General features: G+C 37.4%; 1 protein-coding gene across 1 annotated transcript in view; it reads left to right on the forward strand.

The window, feature by feature from the left end:
* The window catches only part of LOC122801311 (unconventional myosin-VIIa-like), a 951,466-nt gene that overhangs the window by 646,538 nt on the left and 281,325 nt on the right, over positions 1-23,603 (forward strand). The window contains 1 exon segment of the mRNA XM_044070855.1: positions 4,195-4,368. Within this exon segment, the coding sequence (XP_043926790.1) occupies positions 4,195-4,368 (174 nt within the window).

The raw sequence follows: 23,603 nt of genomic DNA on the forward strand, positions 1-23,603 counted from the left end.
GGGTAATGAATTTTTGGAAAGAGGATATAATGAGGGAAATATTAATTTATTAGCAAATGAAAAGAATCTTAAACGTAGATTATGTTTTAAAGATTTTAAGTTGGATGGGACTAAGGGTGTAGAGTTTACAGATAGAAAAGGCACCTTCCCTTGCCTAAATTGTAGTTGTTGTGATGATTTGTTAACTAATACTCAGTTTATTCATCCCCACACAGGTTATAAATATAATTTTGATTGTTATGTGAATTGTAACACAAATTTTATAGTATATTTAGCTACATGCATTAAATGTTCTTCGTTTTATGTAGGTGAAAGTAGTAGAAGATTGAAAGACCATATTATAGAACATAAATCAGATATTAGGAGAAATGTACCTACTAATGCATTAGCTAAACATGCACTAGAAAATGGTAAGGAGCATAGATTTAAATTTAGGGCTATTAAAGTTATATATAAAAGTATGACAGGGGGTGATGCTAATACTTTTCTAGAAAATGCTGAATATTCTTGGATTGTGAGACTACAAGCAAATTTTTTTCCTGGGATTAATAATAAAGTGAGTATAAAACTTGTTTTATTTAAAAAACAGCATATACTGCATTAATAATACTTGTAGTTGTTTAGGGCATTATATTGAGTATATTGTGTACATATATGTTTTAATGCTTTTTTATATATTTGCATTTTTTATCTTTTATATATTCATGCATATATTCTCTTATATATTTTTATATATATATATATATATATATATATATATATATATATATATATGTGTGTGTGTGTGTGTGTGTGTGTGTGTGCATGTGTGTGTGTGTGTGTGTGTGTGTGCGTGTTTTAGTATTGTATTTATGTCCTATTGGTTGGCTATGTCAGGTGATTTTACTAATTGTTATTTAAATGAATTGACTGTATTTTTAATTGTTTAAGCACTGAGGAAGGGGAAACCCAAAAGCTTTGTTGTTTTAAGTGTTGTATTGCTGCATTAAAGTGTGGATACTGAATGCTTCTGTGCTCTCTTTTTTGCTGTTTGGCTGACTATTGTATTGAGCACAGTCTAGCACAGTGATAACTTTTTGTGTTTTCTTAATATTGCACTTTACTCAGTACCTTAAAATGTGTATGGATCATTTGAACAAAAGTAAAGTTTATAAGATATCTAGTGTTGTACATTATGAACAAGCTGTTGAGAATTTCAAAGATATTCTGCAGAAAGGTTACAAACTTGGATATTGGTCTAAGAAAGATGTAGAAGTTAAATGTAATGTAGATAATTGTACCTTAGCAAAATTGTATTGCTTACCTAAAGTTCTCAAATTTTTGGCTTCTCCCCCAGGAAAACCTATAGTGGCAGCCAGTAATTATCTTTTACACAATATTGGAATTATGCTGCATTGTTATTTAACTAGGTTTGCAGTAACTTTGGATTCCTATATTAAAGATTCTTTTGACTTCTTAGAAAAAATAAGATCTGTGTCTTGGGGTGAAGATTTTTACTGGATTACTTTAGACGTTAAAAGTCTGTACACAAATATTAAGCATTCAGTAAGTCTGGAGGCCCTTGGATTTTTTCTGGGTGACAGTCCAGTTTCATGTTACACTATTGAGCTTATTTATTTTAGTTTAGTTAATAATTTTTTTGAGTTTAACCTGGTGATTTACCAACAAATTCAAGATACAGCCATGGGAGCTCCTTTTGCTCCCGTGTATGCAAACCTGGTTTATGGGATATTTTGAGATATTTATTTTGTATAGGTTAGATTTTTTTAGACAATATGGTATTCATTATTATAGGTTTATAGATTATTTAATTTTTTGTGTAAGGGTGGTAAATCTTTGGTACTGGATTTTGTTAATTTATTAAATTATAAATCAGTTTGGCTTTCAATTTGAAGGGATACAGAGTGGTAACTCTGTTGTTTTTTTTTTTTTGGATTTGATCCTGGAGGGTCAGATGAGTGGGAAAATAAGTAAAAGTATACACAGGAAATTTGGCAATGGAGGCCAGTTGTTGGACAGGTGTAGTTGTCATCCTGCCCATGTTCTCAATTATCTCCCATATGGGGAATTGCTAAGGGTTGGCAGACTATGTAGTGAACCAGAAGTTTTGGAGAAGGAAATTTTCAATAATTGGAGAATGTTCAAACAAAGAGATTATAGTATAGATATCATTAAAAAAGCCCTGAAAAGATTATGTTTGAAGGAAAAAAAATGAGACACGTATAATAAGGTATAATAATAATAATATGCCCCACTGCTCTAGTGTTGATGGAGGTAGGAAGGTGTATTTTGTTACATCTTACAATGTACTGTCTAATTACATAATAGATAGCATAAAATATTACTTGCCTTTTCTTGTGGAAGGACGACATAAGGTAACTAATTTATGGCATGTCCCTTTGATCTCCTTTAGAAGGGGACGTAGTTTGAAGGACATGTTAGTACATGCAACATTTTCTATACCTAGTGTTTGTCTTAGAAATACTATGAGTTGGTTGGGTACCTGGGCATGTGGGGGTTGTTCTATTTACTCATATATTAGTAGGTTTTTTGAGAGAATCAATGGTCATAAATTTAGGCCAATAGTAGAATATACGTGCAATACAATGGATGTAGTGTATGCACTTGTGTTCCTGCAATCTTTTTTACATTGGTGAAAGTAAGATGTCTTTTAGAGTTAGGTTGCAGGAACACATCGGAGATATTAAAAATAAGAAAGAAGAAAGTCCCATTGCTTGTCACTTTAATTCTGTGCATGGGGGGGGGGGGTTACACAGAGGTAAGAGTTTGCATTTTGGAACAAATTAAAGCTGCTGATGTTATTTGTCTGAAGAATAAGCTATGTAAAGAAACTTTTTTTATTCTAAAGTATGACACCTGCTGGCTTAAACCAAGAATGCAACTGGAAATATATTTTGTGAAGCAATAGTTTAATTTTATTGATTAATTGTTTTATGGTTTAATTGATATTGGTGTGTAAGGTGTGTTCCTTTTTTACTGGCATTATCTCCTTGAAGGCTGATGGCCAAGGCGCTAGAGATTTTGTGATTTCATTAAAAGAAATATTCTTTCACTGGTTTTGGTCGTTTTGTTCTACTGTTTCTTCTTGGTGCTTGGTGGTTTTGGATTTGAAAAGCAATTATTTGCATAAACAATGAAAAGCATAGCTAGAAAGTTAGCAAATGGAAATATATGATCAGTATGAAAAAGATTTATCATCCACCAAGTCCATAGTCAGAGACAAAAAGTTGGTTCGGCTTCTTTAAAATAATTCATTACAAAAAATGCAACATTAATGTCATGAGCAGTGCACTATTACTTAAAAGAGAGAGCTTATAAACATTAAAATATCTAAGTACATGTATTAAAAATGTAGTCATTAAGACTGTTATCATGGAAGTTTTTTGAGTAGTGATATAAAAAGTGACCCCCCCACACACACACACAAATTACAAAATATAAATAAGATGTTTTATTGTGAGTTATTAAATATTTTGTGATAATTTATCAGAAGAAAAATGTAACTACTATTAACTCGGTTCTCCTGCCATCACTTATGCTTGTGAGTTTGGATAACTGTAGTACCCGTAAGTACCATTACACAAACAGTGGTCTTACATCATTTCCTGCAGCACTGACTGCTGGGAGAAGCTATGACTCAAATATCATGTGAAGCAGAGCTGTTTCCTAAACCTATTAAATGCAGTTTGGATCAATGGATGGAAAATTGCAAATTCATCCCTAGCTTGTCACGTGTCCCTTATAAACAGGGGTAGCTTGTAGATCTATTTATCTTTTATTTTATTTAACATTTGTTAACCAGGAAAGTCCGACTTGGAATCAAGCCAATTTTTGGTAGAGGCCCGGGGAGAAATGCTGTAGACATATGGATGCTGTAAGGCACAGGCATATACCAAACCTGTTGGGTAGTGATAGTTGGCAAAATGGGGCATGAATGGCTAGGATGAAAATGCTCTAGGGTTGTTAGCTTAGTAACGTCCAATGATCCTATGAAATAATGGGAACCATTTTGTCCAGACATTACATTTGTAGCTGCTGAGTGATTCCTGTTAAGCATAAAGTACCTCAGTTTACAATTCTTCTGCAAGTATTATGTCAAATAAGTTAAACAGACTGGCATACTACTTTTGTTTTCACTTGCATAGTTATTTCTATTTTCTGTTATTTTAAAAGGCAACCAAGACAAAGAAGCGCATCATAGTGAAAGTCACACTCATGAATGGAAAGCAGATCAGTGTACCTGTCGATTCCGCAAGTACAGCAGGGGAGGCGTGCCACTACATTGCAGAGAAACTCGACTTAAAAGACATCGCTGGATTTTCCCTCTATGCTGCTTGCTATGACAAGGTAAAACAGAGCATCTTTCAAATCCACTTGTCTGTTTGCTGGTGTTGCTTCCAGTCTTACTTTAACCACAGTTTTGTGTTTTTGCATTTCAATCATCCTTTTCAGCACTCCGTCATGAATGTGGCATCACTTTAATGTACAGAGGGACAAACTGTTAATAATGAAGTGATGCAGTTCAAGTCATTCCACATGTTTATGTACCCCTACTCTGGATTCATTTCTTACCTATCACCCCATTCACTTATGAGCTTCTTTTAATGAAATTTCAGCTTCCATAAATGAGGGAGATATATAATTGTGCATGTGTGTGTTTGAACTGCAGTAAGGATTTACAGTATGTAGTATGTCTACACTGTTAAGTACAGCAGTTTACACATCTCTTTTTCCATCCCAAAGGAGTCCCCCCCATGTACTTTCCTATTATAAGGAGCAACATAGACATCCAATAGTGCATTACAGACAAATAACGCCATTCTAAAGGCAAGAACTGTCTTTTACAGAACTCAGAGATTTTATCACATGTATAATTTTTGTGATCCTTGTATGCTGTCTGCCTGGTTGCCCCAGAATAATATTAAAGTCTCTGTTGCTCTGCCTTCTACCAAGCCCTAAAGTGGCTTCTTATTTCTCCCTCATTTCCTTTTCTTTGGAGAAAGGTTGTTAGCCATTCTGGATTTCAGACAAACAGTGCCATACCATATACCACACAGTTAAAACTCACTCAGTCCAAAGCCTCAAGCTTATAACTGTTACCATACTACTAGGGGGTATCTTTTATTACCAGGTTCCTCCTTTATCTGTCTCTTTCTCTTTACAGTAGGAACCTCATGCAGACACATCTAATACATAGTATCATTCTGTCAGCAAAGAGATGCTGTGTCCAGATGGGCAAGAATCGATCACCTAACCCAAGCTGACACGTGTTCTGGACATTCTCCTCACCTCACCCCATCATCAGTGCCCCCTTTCTACTGTAACAATGAATTTAAGCAAATTGCACAAGTGACTGAAAACTAATTTACTAGAATGTTCTTACACACTTAATATGCATCACAGCTAGAAAGTATTTTGGAGTCTATCCATCTTAAAGTATTTAGGAGAATGTCATAGATATACATGCAATAATTACTCCATATATGTAAAATGTTACTTCTTGGATAAAACAGGCTTCAATTAAGATTTCCTTAACATAACTGCTTACTGAACAGTATCAAACTGATTATCAAACATTTTTAATAACACGCAAAACATGACTGCATAAAAAGAATGTTCCAATCAGAGAACCAGTTGTACTCTGCTACCTAAATATACTGTACAACATGAAAAATATTAAATATACAAAAACTTTCAATTGGTGAGATTTTAATATGTTAAAGAAAATGACTTTTGGAAGAATTAATCTGGAAACAAATATCACTTATGGAAAAAAATTATGCACCAATAACTAAAACCAATGATAAGAGCTATAGACATAATTTGATTCTTCCCCTAGGTATCCTCACAGACAGAAACATTATGGCTTCTTCAGATAAAAAATGGAGAATATGTTTCCAACTATTTCATTCAGTTTTCTGGTAGCCGAATGCTGACTACACCAAATTAGTTCCACATTCAGAAATGTTTATCACATATTACTTTTTAAGGTTCACAGAACAGTCACAATAAACCCCCTTCCTGCACCAAACTAGCTAATTCATTCCTCCCAGGAGGCAAGAGCCATGCTTCATTGGTCTTGTTGAGAACCTTCCAGCATATGCTTTCTCTGACCAGTGAGACTTTTCAGTTGGTTTATACCCCCATGGAGGTGAGAGTCACCTACTAGGGAGTAAGCCTGACTGCAGATCCTGAGGACTTTCCTAACCTCTCCCTTCCCATCAGCTTGCATTCTACAGAATGGCTGCTTCCAGAAGGATTATGCATGCTAACCCACATGCAATGTTTCCTGGCTGAAAGGCACACTAAACTCTTTGCAATGACCAATGTATTTCATCTAGAGTCTTTACTATGAGCAATGCCACCTCTCAACTGTAGGTGTCACCAATACAGTGAGTCAAGACACCATCTGCCCCTCCATGATGGGTGATCCAATGTCACTCCCTCCCGTCATCTCCTGCATGATCCTTTCAGTAAGAGTGCCACCATTCAAGTCATCTGGAGTGTGGTCAGGGATTCATTCCTCTACATTACAGGGCCAGATAAAAATGTTACTACATATCAACACATATTCCAAGATCAGTCTTGTTTGTTCAGTGGGCCCTGATATGCTAAAACTTTGTGAAACATTTTGTGAAATAATAATAATTTCATGATATTACTCACAATTTCAGTGGAACAAATAAAATAATGCTGAAATGTCTTAATTAGTTCATGTGTGGTTTATTTTAACTACTGGTTGACTAGCACATCCTCTGTCTTAATCAAAGTTCAGTTAAGGATAACAATAAATGCAATATTGCTTAATAACAGTAGTCATGTTATTTACAAGTGCTCAGCATATATAGATAAGAATTTTTGAGGTTAGACCATATGTCAGTAACATAGATACATTCCTTAGACTTATCCCAAGACATCTAAACAAGAAATATTTAATAATTTAGTATACTAAGCTATATCTAGAACATTCAGTACCCACTCAATTGGGAAGGGCAGTACTCACTGAAGTCCAGTTCTTTAAAACCACTGACACAAACTGTAATTTTCACATCAAGTAAATTACTAGCACCTGATTCAGTGTTAGAATAAATAATGGGGACTCTCCCCCTGGATTAAGGTTATGGCCATACCCCCAACAAATTCAAATGTTTTAAAAATATTTTTCAACTTTACTGGGTGTTATTTTGGCCAAATTACACAAATTACACAGCCCTCAATGACTGTATGCTGAGTAAATGATACTGTAATTACTCAATATGCAGCAGATGAAAGGTTATGCTGTGATTGGAAAATAGTGACAAATGGATGCTACCAGGCCTCAACAGTGGGTGAATTACTTCATGTGTTCATGCCCTTTTAAAACATATGGACATCCATTCTGTAAAATATATAAATGCTAATAACCTGGACGGTTACATTTCTGCTTCTGCCAGCTATGTAAACCCACTCAGCCACATTACTGCTATGGTCTTGGACGTTTTACAGAAAGTTCAACAGCTATAATACTGGTATAGTATAATAATATGAAGAATCCCAAACAAGAATATTCTTTATTTTAAAATTCTTAATATTTAAACATTTTAAGAGCTACCCAAAACCATATAAAACTTACTTCATGCCTGATGCCCATTTCTGCCCAACCGTTAGCAAATGATTTGCAATAATGCATTAGATTTGAAAGCATATTACTAGCAGGGCAAGATCAGTTCATATTTCAGGCATGACTTCCCCTTTTGCCTTTGTTCATATAGACAAATAGTTACCCTAATTGGAAAAATGCCATGTATTTTGTTTGTTTTTCTACTTTTTTAACTAGAAAAGTCAAGGTCTTCAGAAGATTACCTCACATGAACAGACTAATACATCTTAATCTTCATATATTTACTGATAAGCTATTCCTTCTCCTGAAGCACTTTAATTAAAATGTATTAAAACATTACCAGCAATTATTTCACATAAGTTTCCAAGGAAAACAAATATCAATACTTCACAAAGATACAATGTCTTGAGTTAGTGAAAACAAGTACAAGGGTAAAATATTCATTGATACATATTTTTCTGAAATGTTTCAGATAAGATTACTTTACGAAGCTAGCTTTGTGACATAGATAGATGAATCCCTGACAGTTATCCAAACAGCCTGCATTCCTTAAGGGACTGAGTGCAGAAAGAACCAGCAGAGAAAGATGGAAGTCAGCAACTACTGCAGTCTGTCCCAGCTGAGGGGTGGGAGTCAGCAGCTACTGTTGTCTGCCCGAGCTGCGGGGTGGGAGTCTGTCCAAGATGAGGGGTGGCAGTCTGCAGCTACTGCAGTCTGTCCAGTCTGAGGGATGAGAGTCTGCAGCTACTGCTGTCTGCCCAAGCTGAGGTGTGGGAGTCAGCAGCTACTGCTGTCTGTCCGATCTGAGGGGTGGGAGTCAGCAGCTACTGCTGTCTGTCTGAACTGAGGGATGAGAGTCAGCAGCTACTGCTGTCTGCCCAAGCTGAGGGGTGGGAGTCAGCAGCTACTGCTGTCTGTCCGATCTGAGGGGTGGGAGTCAACAGCTACTGCATTCTGTCCAAGCTGAGGGGTGGGAGTCCGCATCTACTTCTGTCTGTCCGAGCTGAGGGGTGGGAGTCAGCAGCTACTGCTGTCTGTCCGATCTGAGGGGTGGGAGTCAGAAGTTACTGCTGTCTGTCCAATCTGAGGGGTGGGAGTCCGCACCTACTGCTGTCTGTCTGATCTGGGGGTTGGGAGTCAGCAGCTACTGCTGTCCATCCAAGCTGAGGGGTGGGAGTCAGCAGCTACTGCTGTCTGTCTAATCTGGGGGTTGGGAGTCAGCAGCTACTGCTGTCCATCCAAGCTGAGGGGTGGGAGTCAGCATCTACTTCTGCCTGTCTGAGCTGAGGGGTGGGAGTCAGCAGCTACTGCTGTCTGTCCGATCTGAGGGATGGGAGTCAGACGTTACTGCTTTCTGTCCGATCTGAGGGGTGGGAGTCAGCATCTACTGCTGTCTGTCCGAGCTGAGGGGTGGGAGTCAGCAGCTACTGCTGTCTGTCTGAGCTGAGGGGTGGGAGTAAACGACTATATATCTTTCTTTAGCTATTATGCAGAGCATGACATGGTTGCCACTTCTCTCAGGGAAAAGCACCAGATTAGAGAATGGGCCTTCTTTTTCTCCTAGCATTGAGGGGTAGCAAATAGGGGAGTGGCACTGGGCACTGAGTTAATCAGCTATGACTATTCATATTGTTAGTGACAGACAACAGATAGAGAAGATAAGCATTCACAGTAACAGAAATGACCTCACATATGTAGAACTCCAAACAGTTCTAGGAAAGCTTATGTATCATGTAGCTGTACCCTCTGACTTAACTCAATAATAAACTGGCTGACCTGCACTGGCAATGACTGGCATGCATAGTGCTTATTTTACGTTATTAAAGTTAACTCTCTTTTCAGATAGCTAGTCATCCTACTAGAGACCCAGTTAGTATTCTCTATCTAATCTTCACAGATATGATAACTTCTTGCACATCTCTGTAGATAATATCCTACCTTATTAAAGCAGAGTATAAATTAGTGACCTTTTCCTTTAAAACTGGTAGTACTTCCCCTGTAAAATCTCTATGCTTAGGAACTTCTCAATAACAAACCTTCAGTTAACTGAGCATCTAAATAAATTAACCTGTTGTGTCTATAAGGCAGCCCTGTCTGCACAAAATATAATGAGAAATCTAAAAACAAACCCTGTAGTGGAATACCTTTACAGATAAACTACATAACAGGAGAAAAAAACGCTTAATGCTTAGTCCTAATAGAGGTGGCTAGCAGTTATACAGTACATGCACAATATCTGAACCTGGGCAAGGCCTTTTATACTACTACTAGTGCAAGCATTACTGACATCTTTGTAAATCTGAATATAAATCCTTGTGTTGTGTGGTGAATAGCTAACTAGCAGTCTGGCAGAGCCCATGTGATTAGAGTCTTGTGAACCACATTAGAAATCAAAAGAGTTACCAAGCTCAGTGGTGGGCCCTCTTCTGTTTGGCATCTGTTTCTCAGATTTTTATGCCAGCACTCCTGGCCTACGGTTATCCAAGTTTGCAGATAACTACAAATTGTATGATGTTACTCCATCTTTCACTGATTCATAATTTTTCTAACATGGGTTACACCATATTATCAACTGGCACAAGAGCAATGTTTTCAAATGAAATGTGAAAACAATGTAATGTAGACATTTTGGTAAAAAAAATAATTTTCACATACCATATAGATGACAACCCCCTCAAATCAGACACTGCTGTAGGGGATCTAGGCACTCTTGTTGATAACTCCTTATTGTTTGATTGTCATCTCTCTGTGGTTCAGCAAGCATTCTTTCTGGCTCATCCAATTTCCAAATGCATCTCCTCTAGATACAAAGAAGTCTTCATATACCTTTAAGCATATATCATCAGACCAATTATTGAAAATAATAAACCTTTGCCATGTATTTGTCTAAACATATCACTCAACTTGAGACAACTCAAACATTCAAAAGAAAAAAAAAATCAGTGGCCTCAAAATTCTCCATTATCAGGACAGACTGGTAGCTTTTTCCCCTGTGCTGAGTCTCTTATAAACTACTCCATGGATCTTTGTGTCAAGAATTTTAAGCCATGAAAGATCCACATCTCTCGGACCTCATGTTCCTTTGAAAATAAAACATCAAATACCCAGTTAAAGGAACTAAACCATCAAAGGATAATTATACAACAAAGGCTCATTACTATTTGAATGGACAGCCCAATCAGCGTGGCCATTGTAAACTGAGCATATATCAATAGAAAAAAGCTGGCTGCTTTAGTACCATTGAGCAGCCAGATTTTCTATTGGTATTTGCTGAGGGTCAGAGCAAAATATAAGAAAGTTGTATATGTTCTGCAAAACTAAACAGACAGAAACTTACCTGATTTTCCTTATATTTTTGCACTGCTCCTAATAAAGACTGGTTAATTTTTTAAACTATTAAAAATAAACAGCAACAGAGATTCTGTTTTATCTGTCACTTCTCCTGCAGTACACCGATGTACTGTGCCACTGTGGAAATGTAAATCCCATACACATGCACAATGCATCAGTCTACCAGTCTAGGGAAGAGAACTTGGAAGAAGGCTGACGTGCCCTTACACTAATACATTATTTAAATAAAGTAAGCAATTTCTTTCTTAAATAATGTAATTGTATAATAGCAATAATCAGTGACTGTTCATGGGTATATCAGGTTTTAGGTTTACTGTATCAGGATTTACCCACAATAGGCTTTGTTTAATCACTTGGGTTTCACCCTCATAATGAACACACACCAACTGTGAGTAAATCCACAGATGCAGATTATTGCTTAAATAAGACACGTTGGCATGATAGATTCATATCCAAACATATCACCCAGCTTTGGAACAAACTTCCATTGGCTGTCAAGCAGAGTAGCATCCCTTGCCACCTTCAAGGTAAAGCTAGATAATTAGATGAGCAGCCTCAAATCCTTCTCCTGTCTATCTTGCCTTGCCCTCATTGAAGCAGGAGGGAACTTTTAAATATGTTTTTTGGCTTGGCTCGTAATGGTCTGTAGACTGATTGTCTAGTACTTACCTATGAATCTAAAATGTTATACTAGGAAAAGATTTTCCCCTTTGTATGGCACTGTGAAAATGTGAGAGAAAGGAAACCCATAGACATAGTGTGGCAGGCCAATACTTCAAATAAGAAAGAGGTAAAACAGGTTTTGATATGCCCATTTGGTATAAGAATTTGGGGAGTGAGTCAAGACAGTGACACTTAAATATCCAGAATCAGATATCCAGGATTAAAACCAGAAAAAGATAATTAGCACAGATGCAACAAAAGGGGCTACATAGCAAATAAGATTGTGTTTCAACAGAAACCTGTCCAATGAAGAAACAACAGAAACCCAATACTCTATAAGAAATGTCAACACAGGAAATGAAGGTGAAGTGATAAAAAAAGAAAACGTAAATTAACAATCAGTATAAGACAGATGTCTGCACAGAAGCTTAAAATGAGTTAGAACAGAAAGAGAGAATCCAAAAACAGAATATTACTTAAATGAGGACCCTAAAAATAAAGAAATAGTGTTAAGTATTAAAAGTGTAATAGGTAAGAAAATGCAGAGTTGTAAACTATTATCTGTCCAAGGGAAACATTAACTTAAAGAAAAAGGGAATTCACAAAGAGGCTTACTCAGATACTAGAAAAGTTAAAGGAGAAGGAACTTTACCTCCAGCACTGCCCTTTGGTAGGGAGTAAACATATAGGAAGCTAAAGTACTACTGTTTTGAGTCTACATCACATTGTCAAAAACAGTAATTACTGAGTCACTATTCAACAAACCCATTTTGTGGAAATTTCACTTCATTGAATGGCCATTTAATCAAAGTTTTTCATAGGGAAAAATGTCTGCCCAACCTTTCACCCATCACAAAATTCTAAAAATTTAAAATTCACCTAAATGGGGGGCTCCTCCCCAACCCCCCAATGTGGGGGGCTGCACCTTCCACTCCCCTCGACTAAATATACCAACTTTGAGACCACACTACAGTGGAGAAAAAGGCAAATTCCCAATGATGGCCAACTGTTGTTTTTCCCTATGAAAAACTTCTATTAAATGGCCATTCGATAAAGTGAGATTTCGACAAAGTGGGTTCGCTGAATAGTGATTCAATAATTAGCATTTTCAACGATGTGATATAGCTTCCACTGTTTTGGGGACACGAAATTGTACCTTCCACTTCAAGATGAGTTATTAAATATAATAATGCTGAATTAATGGACTAACAGGTAGGCCGTATAAACTTTAGAAAAGCATGATGGAAAAATACTATAACCAAAACAAGAAAGAATATAAATAAAGTTGTAAGTTATTATAGTGAATGAAATGTTCTGATTATTGCTCACACCTATGTTGATAATAGATGATCCCTCATATTGAGCAAATGAAGACAGAGAGGGATATTTACACCTATTGTTAGTGTCAAAAGCTAATAAGGCACTAATAATGAAGATAGCCCATAGCCATCTGTTACAAGGTTACCTGGGTTTGGACAAAACTAATGTAAGACAGCTAGCCAGCTTTTGTTATCCAGACATAATGAAAGAAACAGAAAATATATGTGCTTTTTCTCAGAAGGTCAGATAACAGGACTCCATCTTGGAGTTAAGAATCCAGTGATTCTGATGCCTATTATAGATGTGCCAGTTTAATGTATTGCTATGGACAGTGCAGGGCCAAAATAAATAGCAGTGGGTATCAATATATGTACTAGCAACAGTGACAGTATTGCAAAATTTTGAGAAATGGTACTATTACACAAAGCTAATGCTAAGGCTACTGCCAGAAAATTGGTACTGTATTCTCTTAAGTGGGTATCTCTTAAGAGAGGCTTAGTGACCAATACCCTCACTTTAAGTCAGAGGTACTTCATCAGGTATGCCAGTGTTTTAAAGTTAATATGTTAAGCACCATTTGTAGCCTGATTGTTTAGTAGAAAGGTTCAGTATAACACTGAAATCCATGTTAATAAAAGCAATTGATGCAGACAGTAAGAAATGGGACTAGTTGTTGCTCTACTTTTTTGTGATAAAAGAGCTGCTTCAAGACTTAGCTGAGTTTATCCCATTTGAATATGCAAGGCAGGCATCCCATGGGTCTGCAGGATTATGACAGAGACTTAAGGAGAAGAAAAGACACTATTTCAAAGCATGATAAAACACTATGCTGGTTTACTGGATTCACCAAAGCCCAGAAGAAGAAGAAACAGTGAGTTTATAATAACAATGCCTGACTTAAAGAATTTAACCCCGGAGGGGGGGGATTAGTAGTGGTACATACCACAGAGAACAAATTTCTGGCTAAATGGCAAGGGCATATGTGGTGACTAAAAAAAAAATGCAGGAAGTACAAGGTTAGACAACCAGTACAGAAAGCTGTAGGGTAAGTCTATCACACTATTACACTCAATTGTTGGAAAGAAGTAGAAAGTTACGTAGCTAGTGTGCAACCTGAAATTCTTATAAGAGAATCCAAATAATCCCTAACAGAAGTACAACTAGACAGAGGAATCATTGCCAAAGGTACAAAAACAGGAAATAAAAAAAAATAATAATAAATAAAAGATTGCTTTCAGACATGCATTGGAATGATAAATGTATAGAACATAACAAGAGGCAACACTAGGTGTGAAGGTTAGACTGAGACCTTGCAGAGTACCCAGAGGTACACAAATAATTAGACATTTAAAAAGATGCTCAAACTAGGAGTGATAGAAGAGTCCAAAAGTGAATGGGACACTCTTATAGTTCTAGTTCCTCAAATTGATGAAGGTATCAGGTTCTGTAATGACTTTAGGAAACAAAGCATTTCAAAGTTCAAGATTTATCCCATGCCAAGAACTGATGAATTGGTAAGAGGACCTAGGAAGGCCAGATACTTAACACTATACCTGACAAAGCAGATATTATTTCACTGTCTGCTAAAGAAACATCCTTTGTACCTCCTAAAGGTTTATTGCCATACAGGGTGCTACCATGTCCTACATTTAACTCCAGCCACCTCTCAGAGACTGACTGATAAAATACTGGAGTCCTGCTCACACTATAATGCTGCATGCCCTGACTGTGGTAATCTATCATCACCAAAATCACATCTAGAAAAATTAGAAGCCATAAAAAGTAATGTATACTCTCCACTAAAAACAGAAAAGGGCTTTTCTTTAACTAGCCAGATATTACAGAAAGTCTTATATCTAATTTTGCAACAATTATATTTCATTTAACAGTTTTCATAAAAGAAAAATATATTGTTAAAGTGAAATGGCCCTTGAGGTTGATAGATTATTTAATAAGCTAAAAAGAATAGTATATAAAAAACAGTCTTAGTAACTCCTAATATTACAAAATAATTGATCATCTACATGAAGGCAAAAGAGGTAGGTTTGAGAACAGTGGTATCTCAAAATACTGAAGATACAAGAAAGACCCAGCCAAGCTAGAGTCTCCACTTTGTAATACCTGAAACCACCTGTGGTGGAGGCCCATGGAATATATGTGGATGACCCCTTAAGGACATAACAGTGTTTCAGCTACATGGCTTCTGAATGTCCATAACTTTTTACTTTTTTAAGTCTTTATAGGAACAGTCAGTCCAATAAAGCCAAGCCCCATTAGCTTTATTGGCTTAAACATACCTATAAAATCTTAAAAAGTAAAAAGTCATGGGTATTCAGAAGCCATGTAACTGAAACACTATTATTTTCTTAAGGTTTTTTTTACATATATCCCTTGGGTCTCCACTGCATGTGATTTAAGGTATTACATAGCAAAGACTTTAGCTTGCCTGGGTCTTTCTTGGAGTTTTTACCGAATGGTTTGTTTGTTTGTTTGTTTGTGTGATCTTTTTACCATTTGTTTTGAAAATACTGAAGGTGAGAAATGAAGCACTGTGAGCACCCTGAAGTTTAGTTAGCTTAAACTGTCAGATAGTGGACAGGGTCCAACTACAGGTCAAAACAACTAGAAAAATATGAAAAAATAGCCTTCTGCGATATTTGAGCTAACTAAAACACCAAGCAGCAGTAGTAAGAAATATTTGTAAATTAAATGCCAAACAGTAGTAAAAAAATGTTGTTGCTACATTCTAGGTCTTCAGATCCAGGATCTTTCTTTCATTTTAGGACTGGTAAACTCTGGAACATGATCATTGACCACAACTCTGATCTGTGATATATAACAATAAGTATCCTTTTTTGTTTGTTTTGTTTTTTGTTTTTCTTATTTTTACTAATTATTGCTTATTCTAACCATTTATAGCACCTTTTTATTGTCTACTGCCTACTTTTTACTGTATTTTATTGCTATAAACTAATATGCACTGTGTACTGAAATTGACTGCCTTACAGGGCCTGTTAAATCACTTTTGTTAGTCCAGATACAGGTTTTCTGCATCTGGGCCTGTTTTTTTGTTTGCAGTGGCTGTTTGTTCTAAGCACATTTTCCAGGCCATCTTGGATTAGCAGAAGCCATTCTTCACTTTAGTGAGAGGATCATGTTGATTGGATGGTATAGGTTGGCTGGCCTAGGGCTTGGAGTAAGCACTCAATGGTTCTTCTGAGCATTTTTTTTAAGTTGTTTCAGGTCTGTACTTTCTGGTATTTAAGCCCTATTCTTGAGAGCATTTCTGCTTATTCACACTGAGCTGAACGGAGGAGGGTATTGACCACAACTCTGATCTGTGATATATAACAATAAGTATCCTGTTTTATTTTATTTTTTTTTTCCTTTGCTTATTTTTACCAGTGATTGATTCTAACCATTTGTATCACTTTTTTATTGTCTGCTGCCTACTTTTTACTGTATTTTATTGCTATAAACTAATCTGCACTGTGCACTGTAATTGATTGCCTTACAGGGCCTGTTAAATCACTTTTATTACTGTCACACTATTCGTAAAGCTTTTTTAACTAGTTTCACTGCGTGAAGGGTATTAACTGGAAATGTTCACCATTTGTTAAGCATCTGATTGTTTCTTCTGATTTCCTGCCTTGGAGTGTATCATATAACTGATTTGTTTGCAGTTAAAAGCATTCTCTAGCATCTCCTTGCTCCTTTATATGTTTAAAACTTTCATTTAGTGTCTCACTGCTGTTTTTCTGCTGTGATAAACATTTATGTAGTGTTTTCTGACTAAAATAGTGTAGCTAGTAGCTACAACACAGTCTCCCACCCTCTCTCCCTCCATATTGGTTTCTTGTTCTTATACTTGGTGGCTTTGCATTTGCCTGCCCCTACTGTAAATTTGATCTGGGATGCTCCTCCCAGTCCAGTGTCATTAGCTCATTCTACCTAATACAGAGAGAATGTTTGGGAAGGCCAGCCTCCTTAGTTTCTTAACCTTGAATTATTTTCTGTTCCTCCTTTCTCCTTTTCCACTTTACTAAAAAGAAAAAAAACTTTATTCCGCTGCTTTTACATTATTTGTGTTTCTTCCTCATACTCTATTACTTCAGCTTGCTTTTTGTACTACTTGTTCTCTAAAGGGTTTAATTGTTCTTCTCTGCTGCATTTATTACTGCTTGTTTTTAGCCTGTTTAAATTTTAAGTGTTATTCTAAGCCTTTTTGTTTTATTTAAGCACTTGGGCTTAGCTCTCCCTGGCCTCTCTCCCTCAGATTCTGACAAATATGAATGGACAATTTCCTACGGTTTCTCCTGCCAGCCTGGTTGATATGGGCATCCTGAGACAGTGTAGCAACTTCCTCATGTACACGGACAACGATCTACTACTACACCTAGCAACACAATTTGTGAGAGATGCAATTACATAAAGAAGCTAGAGTCTATGCCCTCTCCCTCACAAGCCAGTATATCTGGCACTGAGAAGGTTGTCAACACAATCACTACACCTTAAACACCACCCACAACTATACAACACACACCCACATATGCAGAGGTTCTCAACAAAAACAAAGCCAAACAAAGGAGACTTTGGAGGAAAAACACATGTGAACTCCACAGCCCTCCACACCACATACCATGCATAGTCCACAACCACTAAGGCCTAACCATAAACCCAACATATTAGTCATAGGAGACTCCATTGTGAGGCACATGGATGTACCTCTCGCCAGACTGGATAAGGAGAAAGTCACGGTTAGTTGTTTGTCAGGTGCCAGAATCCACCATATCACACATGCACTCAAGTCTCTCAGCAACAGGTACTGTTATGACTGTCATAGTCTGTGTTGGAGTGAGCAACTTGAGACGTACCTCCCTGGACTATATGAAGAGAGACATGATTGAGCTAATTGAATATGTGTCCCAGGCAGGTATGTCCCTAGCCTTAAGCAGCATTCTACCGTCACCCAGAATGATGCCTTAATACAAACAGAAAATGATTGACTTTAACAATTGGCTTAGTTTCTGGTGTCATTCCAGGGGATCCAGTACCTGACAGCCTGGGAAGATATGATCAATAGACCAAGATGCTTTGCTAGAGATGGCCTGCATCTGTCTCACTTGGGCTTCAGGCTACTGGCAAAGGCCCTTGCCTCCCCCATACTGCCTTTTATAGAAGAAGTCATGAGGTCGATACTACCAACATAAAAATTTCAACAAAACGCAAATTAAAGGTCATGCTGCTAAATACTAGGAGTCTAAACAAGAAACTGCACTAATTGAAAGCAGTCTTAACCCTGGAAACTGCTAACATTTGTGCAGTCACAGAAACCTGGTTCAAAGCTGCAGAGAGCACCCCAGCCTTACCTGGTTACTCATGCTATCATACATTCAGGCCCCAAACTGTGGGCAGCAAAGCCAAAAGAGGTTGAGTTCCAATATATATTAAAGACACGCACACCTCCAGGCTGGTCAAACAGTATGACGCACAGGAGACACTCAAGGTGCAGTTAACCATTGACAAGACCCCTATACAAATTATAGCTAGCTACAAGCGCCCTCTTCAGATCTATCAACATTCAACCCTTTACCCTGATCCTGGCTGACTTTAATTACCCAACCATAGATTGGAAAAACTACTCATGCCAGAATACAAATGCCCAGAGATTCCTCAATTGTATCAGTGCAAATTTCTTGAAACAGCTAGTCAATACCCCCACAAGAGGTGATAATATCTTGGACTTGGTATTAACTCAGGCATAATAGATAAACTCTCTCAGCTAGGCATCAATCCATATGTTACCAGATGGGTAGCAACCTGTCTCACTGATAGAACCCACCAAATCAAAATAGGGGAAGCCACCTCAAGCAGTAGACCCGTAATGAGCGGTGTAACCCAGGGATGAGTCTTGGGGCTTCTGTTATTCAGGACAGACTTCTCTGAGGTGCAGGCCAAAACCAGTGGGCTATGGCTGACCAAGTTTGCAGATAACTGCAAGCTGGGCACAGTCATCAATTCCCCAAGTGATGTGGACGTCCTCCAAGAGGGTCTCACCCAAACAAATGACTGGTGCCAGAAACATGGCCTCAAGCTGAATGCCAAAAAATGCATCATCATCCCCTTTGGGGAGAGTGACATCCCCACATATTATCACATTAATAGCAACATACTAAGTACACAGTCAGTAGTGAGGGATTTGTGCTCCCATGTTGAAAGCAACCTGACTTTTGACCACCATGTTGCTTCCATTGTACAAAATCTTTCTACATGACCCACCTCGTAAATTAGGGTACCTCATCCATGGACAAAGAGGTCATAACATCCCTGTATTCTTCCCTTATAAGGCCAATTATTGAGTACAATGCTTCCTTCAGCATGTACCTCGCAAAGCACGTGCAGCAGGTGGAGAGACCACAGAGGTTCCTCATCAGGAGAATCCAAGGCCTCAAACATCTACCCTACACAGATAGGCTAAAAGCCTTTACTCAGTTTCATACAGACTCCTCAGAGGTGACCTCTGTCTGGCATACAAAGCAAAGTCAGACCCGCCTTGATGGGACTGCTGCATATCCGCAAGTCAAGCTCCACTCGAGTAACCCATATGCGCAACCTCAACCTGGTCTGTGATATCAATAGGATTTGTTGGCAGGACAGATTTGTGTCCCAGAGACTCCCCATCTGTGGAATAGACTCCCTCTTCACATCAAGCAGAGTACCTTAATATATATATTTTAAGCGCAACCTGGATAACTGGATGGGAAACAGAAAATACACCCCTGGGATTTCACCTGTGTCCCTGCTGGACAGGGGCTTTGGGTCCTGACTTGTCTAAACATGGACTATAATCTTGGCTAGGCTTATAAGGACCTCAAGGCCAATAGCCTAGTAACCTCCTATGATCCTATACCATTGCACATAAGACCTGTGTTAAGGCCTGTTAAAAATCTGTAGATGCATTCTTCAAAAATAGTTTAAGAACAAGGTTTGTCAATCAGTGGTACCATGGTATGAAGAACATGAAGCTGTTTTTATTCAGAAAAGTGAAGACATTTTGAGCACAACAAGATTTTTTACTACTGTTTGGTGTTTACAAATATTTCTTACTACTACTACTGCTTCATGTTTTACCTTAGCTTGAATAGCTCAAAAGGCTATTCTTTCATATTTTTTTCTAAAATACTGAAGGTGAGAATCATCCTGTGTGTGATCAGTCAAAAATTAAGTAATGCTGAAAGTTATATTCAGCCATGGAAACAGTATGGCTGCCTCTAAATTGAGCCTTTTATTTATACAATTACTACCACTTGGGTAGGCACTTCAACCTGATAACTGACCATGCCTTTATAAAATGGCTGCATAAACGAGATGGCAACACAGAATTATGCCACTGGGCACTATCACTCCAGCTGTTCTAGTATCCCATGACCCATAAGCCTGGACTAGTTAACAGGAATGCTGATGGGTTGTAGAATTCTTACAATTCATCACCGACAGTCCAAAACCAATTATTTTGTTCTGGGATGAAGATTAATTGTAGCATCTTGCCTGAGGGAAATGGATAGTATGTCTTTAAGTGTATAAAGAGACTTGTATTTGTAAAACTCTTACTTTATCAGTGTTCCATTTTTCATTTTCAGCATTATATATTACAATCTCGAGGCCCGTTTAAGCCATCTAAGAGCATACTCATTGGTAAACCTTGTTCTTAAACTATTTTCGAAGAATGTATTGACCTGAAGTATTTCCAGCTATGCCAGGAGAAGTAGACCAGTGGATGGGTAACATATGCCAGCCCAGCTAGCTGGAATTTTGTAAAAAATTAGATGCCACTGATTTGTACAGAAGCTTGTGTTCATAAATGTATTTGCAAAGCTGCTTGTGTTAAAAATGTACCAACAGTGGGTCCTGACTATATTGTAACTGAGGAAATGTATATATGTTAACAGAGGATACTGAAAGAGAAGAGGATAATCTCAGTCCAGCTAACGCTGATAAATAGTAAGAACTATAATTACTTAATTTAGGGCATAAATATTGTATCTTACAGTTCTGACTGCAACCAGAAATGAAATGCCTGTGCCAGAGAATGGTTTATTAGCCCCTATGGGAAGAGTGGAAGCATTTTATTGGTTTTTTTTATAACTTCCAGAAGCTGCAACAGGTCTTAGCAAAGCTCTATGTGATTTTGTATTATATTGCATATTATTGACACATATGTGCGAGACTTTGGGTCAATTGCTAGGAAAGAAAATAGCATGGGAACCAGAAGTCAGTTGACCAATGTATGTGATGTCATTCTGTAATCCATTACTGAAATAATGTTTTTTAATACTAGATGAGACTGAAGTCTCAGGGGACTCTATTTTTGGAACCTGATATAGAAGGATCTCTTACCTACTTCATCTTGCCCCAATCCAAGAAGTGGCCAGGGAAGAGTAATTCTTTAGATCAGTCAGGAAAATATAGAAAGATTAGTTAAGTACTGTTTTTCTGTATCTGTTTGAATCTATTCATCTATGTTATTCTAATATTTCCTGTGATGAAACTCTGGTGTTTATTGTAAATAGATATTTAGTATTTTCATATCCTTTTATTGTTCATTATTAAATATATTTAAATGTTTCATTGTAGCCAGGCCTTTAGAGAATATTTTAACCTTTCAGGGTACTCATATCTATTTGGTGACTCTGTGGCTACTCCTGACAACCTTACTGCATTGGTCATAACACTTCCCTTTGTATTAATATTAATTTCACTCAGTATAATTAGGTACCCTTGTAAAAGCCTTAGAGTAGCTGGCTTTGGAGTGTCTGGTGGCAGTAACTACCTTATAGTCTGGGCAGAAGGGGGCATAGCTAGTACATCTGTGCCAGCCTTTCCCAGGTGTGTGTGTGTGTGTGTGTGTGTGTGTGTGTGTGTGTGTGTGTGTGTGTGTGTGTGTGTGTGTGTGTGTGTGTGTGTGTGTGTGTGTGAGGATACTGAAAGAGAAGAGGATAATCTCAGTCCAGCTAACGCTGATAAATAGTAAGAACTATAATTACTTAATTTAGGGCATAAATATTGTATCTTACAGTTCTGACTGCAACCAGAGATGAAATGCCTGTGCCAGAGAATGGTTTATTAGCCCCTATAGGAAGAGTGGAAGCATTTTATTGTTTTTTTTTTATAACTTCCAGAAGCTGCAACAGGTCTTAGCAAAGCTCTATGTGATTTTGTATTATATTGCATATTATTGACACATATGTGTGAGATTTTGGGTCAATTGCTACGAAAAAAAATAGCATGGGAACCAGAAGTCAGATGACCAATGTATGTGATGTCATTCTGTAAGCCATTACTGAAATAATGTTTTTTAATACTAGATGAGACTGAAGTCTCAGGGGACTCTATTTTTGGAACCTGATATAGAAGGATCTCTTACCTACTTCATCTTGCCCCAATCCAAGAAGTGGCCAAGGAATAGTAATTTGTTAGATCGGTCAGGAAAATATAGTGAGATTAGTTAAGTACTGTTTTTTCTGTATCTGTGTGAATCTATTCATCTGTGTTATTTTAATATTTCCTGTGATGAAACTCTGGTGTTTATTGTAAATAGATATTTAGTATTTTCATTTTATTTTATTGTTTATTATTAAATATATTTAAACTTTTCATTGTAGCCAGGCCTTTAGAGAATATTTTAACCTTTCAGGGTACTCATATCTATTTGGTGACTCTGTGGCTACTCCTGACAACCTTACTGCATTGGTCATAACACTTCCCTTTGTATTAATATTAATTTCACTCAGTATAATTAGGTACCCTTGTAAAAGCCTTAGAGTAGCTGGCTTTGGAGTGTCTGGTGGCAGTAACTACCTTATAGTCTGGGCAGAAGGGGGCATAGCTAGTACATCTGTGCCAGCCTTTCCCAGGTGTGTGTGTGTGTGTGTGTGTGTGTGTGTGTGTGTGTGTGTGTGTGTGTGTGTGTGTGTGGGTGGGTGTGTGTTTGTGAAAATCAAATCTCAAAGAGTGTGATAGGCTTATACTCAGAAAGATAGTTCTTAATCCTGGCCATGCACTTTCTTCTTACAAGCCAGTTACCTACAAAACTTTTCTTTTTAGTTGTTCCATTATTCTTATTAACTCCTTATTACGCCTTAGTGACGTCAAGATATTTAACATCAATTGTGAGGCCCTCATCCAGATATCTTAAGATACTTTGATAGGAAGTATTCAAACTAGTCAGGCATGGATGACATGAAATGAATCAATAGTGATAAATGTCAATCCCTTTCAAATTCTCATCATGTAGTATGTAGCAAATAGATTGCTCAAAGCATTTTCCAAAATATAGGTTAAGCTTATAAGCCTGAAGCTATCAACCTAGAAACTTATCTGAGATTTAGGGACCGGAATCATTATATCCACCCTTAAGAGTCCTTTGAAACACATCTGCAAGGCATGGAGGCAAACTAACAGCTATATTGTATAGAAATAAAACCATTCAGGCTGTCAGGAACACCGGAAGAGTTTCATTTAATACATTCTTAACACTCTGACAACAGCATCAGTTGAAATTATAGAACAGTTGCCAAAGAAATTGATAACCTCAGTTAAAGTTAAGATCCATAGTGGAACTACCAAAAAGCCTTCTGCAAATACATCA

The sequence above is a fragment of the Protopterus annectens genome, chromosome 4.part1 (genome assembly GCF_019279795.1).
Source record: "Protopterus annectens isolate FY-2018-M chromosome 4.part1, PAN1.0, whole genome shotgun sequence".
Taxonomy (NCBI): Eukaryota; Metazoa; Chordata; order Ceratodontiformes; family Protopteridae; genus Protopterus; species Protopterus annectens.